Source organism: Nicotiana sylvestris, chromosome 8, assembly GCF_000393655.2.
Source record: "Nicotiana sylvestris chromosome 8, ASM39365v2, whole genome shotgun sequence".
Lineage (NCBI taxonomy): Eukaryota > Viridiplantae > Streptophyta > Magnoliopsida > Solanales > Solanaceae > Nicotiana > Nicotiana sylvestris.
Window position 1 is genome coordinate 93633303 of NC_091064.1, and position 8714 is coordinate 93642016.

The following is an 8714-nucleotide window of genomic DNA, read 5'->3' on the forward strand; positions in this document are numbered from 1 at the left end:
ATTTAGAGTGATACCTGTGATTTCCTTATTTGTGTATGAAAGTTCTGTCTAATTTGAAGGTGTTTAGTTATACATACTAGTGCTATTCGATGGCACTAACGTCCTTTTTTCCGGGGGCGCTACGTCTTTAAATGGATGTAGGTGTTTCTATAGCAGGCAGTGTTGGTCGCAGCTAGTGTCGCATCATCCTTTCAGTTGACTTGGTGAGCCCCACTTTGTTCGTGGTCCTGTTTCATCTATTCATCATGTACTTTATATTTGAGGTATAGTCGGAGCCTTGTTACTGGCATTTCCATATTACATTACTTTTCAGTTGTATTTAGAGGCTCCGTAGACAGGTTGTGGGTAGTGTCGGGTATTGGAATTAAAGTAGAAATATTGATGTTTGGCAAAGATTTATAAAACTTGTAATATTTTGATAATTATGATGTAAGCTGCTAATGGAAATGAAATGGAAGTTGTTAATTAAATACTTACTAAATATGATTAATGGAGTCCATCTCCTTTTTAATCATGAATTAGTTTGGGTAGAATGAAACCTAACAAGCTTGCTTAGTCGAGTTTACTCGGCTGAGCGCCGGTCGCGCTCCTCGGATTTTAGGGTATGACAAACTTGGTATTGGAGCCTAAGGTTTTAAAGTATCCTAGGATGTCTCGGAGCCGTGTCCAGTAGAGTCCTTCTTATTGGTGTGTAGTCGACCACATGTACAAGTTTGAGGCTACTTGGGCATTTAGGAATAACACCCTTCTTTGATGTTCTAGATTGTGCGGTGAAACTGTCCCTCTCTAATTAGTGCAATGTTTTATCTTTCAGTAAATGACACCTAAGAAGAAACCAAGAATTGGCCAAGCAGCCAATGCCACCTCAGGAGTAGCTGATGATTCAGTGCATGATACTGTGGATGAGGGTAGCCGCCCTGCTATCACTCTGTCTGATTCTTCTACTCCAGAGAAGAATAACCCAGTTCCCACACCCGTGGAGGGTACCACTATCCCTCTCGTTGATACTCCTGTCCCGCCTCCAGCTCTAGCTTCCGGTTCTGGTATTTTGGATGAGGATCTTAGGGGAGCTATTCAATGACCCAGCTAGTGGTCTCCCATGCCCAGAGGTCGAATATTGCGCCTAGTTCATCCAGCCAGCAAGGGGATTCTACTATTTCCAGAGTGAACAGATTTCTTCAGTTAGACTCTCCGGTGTTTGCAGGTGCCAATCCAGAAGAAGACCCTCGGGATTTTATTGATGAGATGCACAAGACCCTCAAGGTTATGCATGCAACTGGCCTATTCATGGTTTAAGTTGTGGGAGGATTCCCGAGAGGAGGGGAGCCCTACGGCGAGGTGGAGCGAGTTCGCTGATGCCTTTATTGACCAATTCCTACATGCTGAGACAAAGGCAGCCCGTTCGGCAGAGTTTGAAAATTTGAGGCAAGATAACAGAAGTGTGTGGGAGTACCACATGGAGTTTGCTCGCTTCTCCAAGTATGTCATGCATATGTTGCCCATAATGGAGGCTAAGGTGCGTCGGTTTGTTCAGGGCCTTAATTCCTTGACCATTAATGATGCTTCTACAGTTGCATTAAATTCCGACATGAATTATCGGAAGATGGTAGCATTTGCTAAGGCCACAGAGAACCATAAATTAAAGAACAAAATGGAGAGAGAGGGTAGTAGCAAGGCCCAGTCTATGGGCAATATGGGAGAGTCACTAAGTGGGGGAAGATCAGCTTTCAGGGGAGGATCATCAGGGCCTTCCCAGTCTATTTCACAGTCTTCATCCAGTGCACCACCGTCAGGGCCCAGCTAGCAGCAGTGGAGTCGTTTCAGGCCCAGTTAGGGCAGCAGGGGATCCCATCAATGGGTTCGGTCAGGAGAGAGGCCCCAACAGCAGCAGAGGTCCCCGTGCCCCAGGTGCGAGAATATGCACTTAGGGACTTGCTATCTAGAGTTACCTATATGCTTTGGATGTGGGATGAGGGGTCATATTCAGAGACATTGTTGTGCATCCTGCCAGGGAGCGGGTAGGGGCACAACTCAGTCATCCATCCAGGTAGCTCCTACATCTTCAGCCCCCTCCCCAACTCGAGGTACCCCAGCACCCGCAAGGCGTGGTGCAGCTACGGGTGGTGCATCGAGTTCAGGAGGACCCAACCAGTTTTATGCTATGAGTGGTTGCCAGATTGCAAGGCTTCTCCAGATGCTGTTACATGTATTCTGACTGTCCAATCTCATGATGTGTATGCACTTATTGACCGTGGTTCCACCTTGTCCTATGTTACCCCTTTTGTTGCTATGGGATTCGGGATAGAGCCGGATCAACTTCATGAGCCCTTTTTGGTGTCTACCCCAGTTGGTGAGTCTATTACAGTTGCTCGGGTTTATAGAGGATGTGTTATTACGCTACGGGGTAGGGATACCTCGACCGATCTTATTAAGTTAGGGATGGTCGACTTTGATGTAATAATGGGAATGGATTGGCTTTATTCATGCTTTGCCAAACTTGATTGTCTGACTAGAACGATTAGGCTTGAATTTCATAAAGAGCCCGTTATTGAATGGAATGGAGATAATGTAGTGCCTAGAGGTTGGTTTATTTCCTACCTTAAGGCCGCTAAGATAATAAAGAAGGGGTGTATCTATCATCTAGTTCGGGTCACGGACACCAATGCCGAGGCGCTTAGCCTTGAGTCTGTACCAGTTGTGAATGAATTTCCGAACGTCTTTCCAGATGAACTCCCTGGGATTCCACCGGACAGGGAAATTGATTTTGGGATTGATGTGATACCAGGCACGTAAACTATATCAATTCCACCTTACAGAATGGCACCGGCAGAATTGAAAGAGCTAGAGGAACAATTGAAGGATTTTGTAGATAAGGGTTTCATCCAGCCGAGCGTGTCACCATAGGGCGCACCGGTCTTGTTTGTAAGAAAGAAAGATGGATTGCTGCGGATGTGTATTGACTACCGGTAACTCAACAAGGTCATAATCAAAAACAAATATCCTCTACCAAAAATAAATGACTGATATGATCAATTGCAAGGTGCTACATGTTTCTCAAAGATTGACTTGCGGTCCGGGTACCATCAATTGAAGATAAGGGAGCAGGATATTCCAAAAACAGCCTTCAGAACTCAGTATGGGCACTTTGAATTTATGGTAAGATCTTTTGGGCTAACAAATGCCCCGACAGCTTTCATGGATCTTATGAATCGAGTCTTCAAGCCCTTTCTAGACTCCTTTGTGATAGTGTTTATTGATGATATCCTTGTGTGTTCCCGAAGTTGTGAGGAACATGTTGTGCATCTCAGGGCAGTTTTGCAGACTCTTCAGCAATATCAATTGTATGCAAAATATTCGAAATGTGAATTCTGGCTTGAATCTGTCGCGTTCTTGGGCCATGTCATTTCCAAGGAAGGAATTATGGTTGATCCTCAAAAAAGATTGCAGCAGTGAAGAATTGGCCTAGACCTACCACTCCAACTGAGATTCACAATTTCTTAGGCTTGGCTAGGTACTACAGGAGGTTTGTGGAGGGGTTTTCTACTCTTGCCTCTCCATTGACTAAATTGATGCTGAAAGCAGTTAAATTTTAGTGGTCCAATGCTTGTGAAATGAGTTTCCAAGAATTGAAGTCAAGATTCACAACAACACTGGTGTTAGCCCTGCCAGAGGGTACAAAGGGGTTTGTAGTGTATTCTGATGCTTCGAGAGTCAGGCTTGGGTGCGTGTTAATGCAACATGGCTAGGTTATAGCCTATGCTTCTAGGCAACTAAAGAATCATGAGAAGAACTATTCAACCCATGACTTAGAGCTGGCAGTAGTGGTGTTTGCGCTAAAGATTTGGCGACATTATTTGTATGGGGTCCATGTGGATGTATTTACGGATCATAAGAGCCATCAATATATTATGAAGAAGAAAGAGTTGAATCTGAGGCAACGAAGATGGCTAGAGTTACTCAAGGACTATGACATTGATATTCTCTATCACCCGGGAAAGGCTAATGTTGTGGCAGATACACTTAGTCGAAAATCTATGGGAAGTTTAGCTCATTTGGAGGCACATCAGAGGCTGTTGGCCAGGTAGGTTCACCAGTTGGCTAGTTTGGGAGTTCGCCTTGTGGACTCTAATGAAGGAGCAGTAATTGTGCAGAATAGGGCTGAATCATCGGTTGTGGAAGAGATGAAAGAGAAGCAATTTGTGGATCCGTTGTTAGCACAACTGAAAGAGGGGATTCTCAAACATAAAACCACAACTTTTTCCTTTGGCATGAATGATGGTACCCTATGGTACCAAGACCGCCTATGTGTTCCTGATATCGACGGTCTTCGAGAAAGGATCATGGCAGAAGCTCACACTTCCAGGTATTCCGTGCACCCAGGTTCTACAAAAATGTATCATGATCTCAAGGAAATTTATTGGTGGAATAACATGAAGAAAGATGTGGAGGACTTTGTGGCAAAATGTCCGAATTCTCAGCAAGTTCGACTCAATTTGGTAGGGTTACCACGCACTACGTGAAAGTTCGATTCAATTTGGGTGCTGTTGATCGACTCACAAAGTCAACGCACTTCCTGCCAGTCAAATCTACCGACACAGTGGAACGGTATGCTCAGTTGTATATCAAAGAAATATTCATGCTACATGGCACTCCAGTCTCAATCATTTTAGATCGAGAGGCTCAGTTCACAGTCAACTTTTGGTAGTGGTTTCAGTAAGGTTTGGGTATGCAAGTAAATCTTAGTACAGCTTTTCATCCACAAACCGATGGTCAAGCAGAGCAGACTATTAAGACGTTTGAAGACATGTTGCGCGCTTGTACTCTTGATTTCAAGGGTAGTTGGGATGACCATTTGCCACTCATAGAATTTGGTTACAACAATAGCTTCCACGCTAGTATTCAGATGGTACCATTCGAAGCACTGTATGGTAGGAGATGTAGGTCTCCCATTGGGTGGTTCGAGGTTGGAGAAGCGAAATTGATAGGGTTGGACCTCGTGCATCAGGCCATGGAGAAAGTCAAGATTATTAAGGAGAGATAGAAAACAACTCAGAGTCGCCAAAAATCCTATTCGGATGTGCGTCGCAGAGATTTAGAGTTCAAAGAAGATGATTGGGTATTTCTGAAGGTTTCCTCTATGAAGGTCATCATGCGGTTTGAAAAGAAGGGAAAATTGAGTCTGAGGTATGTCGGACCGTACAGAATCATTCAGAGGATTGGTCAGGTGGCATACAAGCTCGAGCTGCCACCCGAGATGTCAATGGTACATCCGGTCTTTCATGTGTCCATGTTGAGAAAGGTAGTGGGAGATCTGTCCTCTATTGTGCCAGTTGAGACTATTGAGGTTAATGAAGAGCTGTCATATGAAGAAGTTCCAGTTGCCATTCTTGATATGCAAGTTCGGAAATTGAGAAATAAGGAAATTGCATCCGTGAAAGTATTATGGCGGAACCAGCAAGTTGAGGAAGCCGCTTGGGAAGCCGAGGATGAAATGAAAAGGAAGTATCCACATTTGTTTGAATAGTAATGTAATAGCTTTTATGCATTTAGCTTCTATAAACTCTTATCTTTAGACTTGATCTATGTAAAACTGTCCCCCTTTTGGTAAAATGTTGCCTATACGACCATGATTGATGATTGTACAAGTTATGTTACATTTATGAAATATGGTTATGCTGTTATGATATTATCTGGGGCTCTCTGATAGGTTGATAAGGCCTACATACAAAGGAAACTCTGGCGAAATTTTCAGAAATTCAGGGAGTTGACCAAATTTGGAGACTAATAGTATGTAAGCAGTAGGTTGTATAGAGATCGGTAATAAGAGAACCTTGATCCTCATTCGAGGACGAATGATCTTGAGAGGGGGAGGATATGAGGCCACTTGAAAAATTTCCACCCTAAACCCAAAAGCTCGTAGTGGCAATTGAATTGTTGTATTGATGGCTATTTCACTTGACTTGGTGATGCAACCTTATATTCGTGGAAACTGCATCTCAAATTGATCAACGTTCTATTCTTGATAATTTGAAAAGGTGCAAGGACTATGAATCATGTATCAAAATGCTTAGACCTTAGATTGAAATTGAAGTGCGTTGTTGTGCCATTTACATGAAGTCTTATCCACGCCTACACCCTATTTGCTCTTGTGTGCCATAGTCTCTTGAATTACAAACCTAATGTTGAAAATGGGAACAATGTAAAACGTGAATTGTGGAATGTGAAAATTGTGGCCCTAAGTGCCAGTAAACTAATACATGTGTAACCAAAGATTGGAGTGAGATGAATAATGGAAAATGGTAATGCCTCGGTTAAGCAACCTAGCCGATCGGGTCGTGATCGGACTCATGACATATACACATGGCGGTTATGCATTGATGATTGAAACTGGAAAGTGTGAATAGAATATTGGTAATGTCTCCGGCAGACGGCCTTGCCGATCGGGTCGAGATCGGACTCCGCTCAAGAAAGCGGTGGCAATGTGAACGATGTGGAACGGTACGAAATACCCAACTAAAGGCTATGGAAACATGATGTGAAGGTTGTGTAATTCTTTCTTATTGATAATGTTGTGATCATTTAAAGCTTTGGAGTGATACCTGTGATTTCCTTATTTGTGTATGAATGTTCTTTCTAATTTGATGGTGTTTAGTTATACATACTAGTGCTATTCGATGGCACTAACATCCCTTTTGTCAGGGGCGCTACGTCTTTAAATGGATGTAGGTGTTTCTATAGCAGGCAGTGTTGGTCGCAGCTAGTGCCGCATCATCCTTTCAGCTGACTTGGTGAGCCCCATTTTGTTCAGGGTCCTGTTTCATCAATTCATCATGTACTTTGTATTTGAGGTATAGCCGGAGCCTTGTTACTGGCATTTCCATACTACATTACTCTTCAGTTGTGTTTGGAGGCTCTGTAGACAGGTTATGGGTAGTGTCGGGTATTGGAATTAAAGTAGAAATATTGATGTTTGGCAAAAATTTATAAAACTTGTAATATTTCGATAATTATGTTGTAAGCTGCTAATGGAAATGAAATGGAAGTTGTTAATGAAATACTTACTAAATATGATTAATGGAGTCCATCTTCTATTTAATCATGAATTTGTTTGGGTAGAATGAAACCTAACAGGCTTGCCCAGTCGGGTTTACTCGGTTCAGCGCCGGTCGCGCTCCTCGGATTTTGGGGCATGACATTCAATCACACCCAATGGCCTTTTCATGGTACGGTCAGCCATTTGCAATCTTATAGAGGTGGGTCATGGTTGCCCAATCCCCAAAGTCTTGAAAAACGAATAGGGCATCAAATTTATACTTGCCCCAAGAGCAAAAGGAGCTTTAGCAAACTCGACACTTCCAATTGTACAAGGAATCGTGAAAGCACCAGGATCCTCCAACTTAGGAGCCATTGAGTGAACAATTGTGCTCACTTGATGAGTTACTTTGATACTTTCAAAATTCATCGACCTCTTCTCTGTCACAAGACCTTTTATAAACTTTGCATAACCGGGAATTTGTTCCGAAGCTTCTACCAATGTCACATTGATTGAATGACTCTTCATCATTTGAATGAATTTTGTTAGATTGTATGGATCCACTAAATCGTATAGTACCTGGTCCTCTACAAGATTCTGCTGAGAGCACTTAGTAAAGCAGTAAGTAAATGAGGCATAGGATTTTTACGTGGAAAAATCCCACACAAGGGGATCAAAAAACCATGACCTACCTTGTAGGCTTTTAACTTCACTAACTTGTAACATTTCCTATTACAAGCCACTTTACAATACTACCTATTGCAAAGAATTTACTCAACTAACTTGTGGTACCTTTACCACAAGCCACTTTGTGACTATCCTAGTTACAAAGGCTTTTTCTAACTTGTGATGCTATCACCACAAGCCACTTTGTAATTCTACGATTACAAAGACTTTTCCTTATGACTAAATCTAGTCACAACATAATCTCAACAAGTTTACGGATTTACAAGAGAATTCCTAATCAGTATGCTTCTAGATAAGCGATTTAGAAGATATAGTAAGTACAATAACAAGGTTACAACTCAACTAGGACAGTAAGCATCAATTGTTTTGGAACTGGTCTGTTGTGGCGTTCAACCTTGTTCTTCAAGCTTGAGAGGATGATTTTTCTATTTTTTGCAAGAGGCTTGAATGAGAAACAGAAACCTTCCAGTGTGTTTTTGTATAAAGCACATTTGGTACATCTTGATCACATGACTTGAAATGATATGAGTGGGCTGACAGTATGGTGCAGTGCGGCAGGAACAATGCCGTCGGTCACTTCATTCCAGCTGTGTCCAAATGACTTTGTATTGCTATGAAGAAACCACAAAAGCATCAGGTCCTTGTTTGGTTCCTAGTTCCTGAAGCTGTAGCAATTTATCTTTAGCTAAAATCTGTTAATGCTTGCAGTAATCCAAGTAGGTTAGGTTCCCTATCTGGTTCTTAGCCATAAGTTTGTTAGATCATCAAAACATTAGGCAAGAACATTTAAGATCTATCACGAATGAACCACTACACGACATATGGGAGCGCTATAATACAATGGTTAAGGATTGTCCCAATAACAATATAACAGAAAACATGATACAATATACCTTTTATCGTGGGATTAACACAACCAACCAATATGTAGTGAATCAACTAGCTGGTGGGAACTTTATGACTATGCCTTATGCGGAGGCGTGTGAAATCTTAT

General features: G+C 42.3%; 2 protein-coding genes across 2 annotated transcripts; both read left to right on the plus strand.

Annotated features, from left to right (window-relative positions):
* The first annotated feature begins 1270 nt into the window (after window positions 1-1270).
* Window positions 1271-2793, plus strand: LOC104211307 (uncharacterized). Its single transcript, XM_009760346.2, has 2 exons — window positions 1271-1778; window positions 2177-2793. Exons 1-2 carry the CDS (start codon window positions 1271-1273, stop codon window positions 2791-2793), a joined length of 1125 nt encoding a protein of 374 aa, XP_009758648.2.
* A 1115-nt stretch (window positions 2794-3908) lies between these two features.
* LOC138875392 (uncharacterized) lies at window positions 3909-5785 on the plus strand. Its single transcript, XM_070154218.1, has 4 exons — window positions 3909-4081; window positions 4744-4906; window positions 5144-5437; window positions 5708-5785. Exons 1-4 carry the CDS (start codon window positions 3909-3911, stop codon window positions 5783-5785), a joined length of 708 nt encoding a protein of 235 aa, XP_070010319.1.
* The last annotated feature ends 2929 nt before the right edge of the window (window positions 5786-8714 follow it).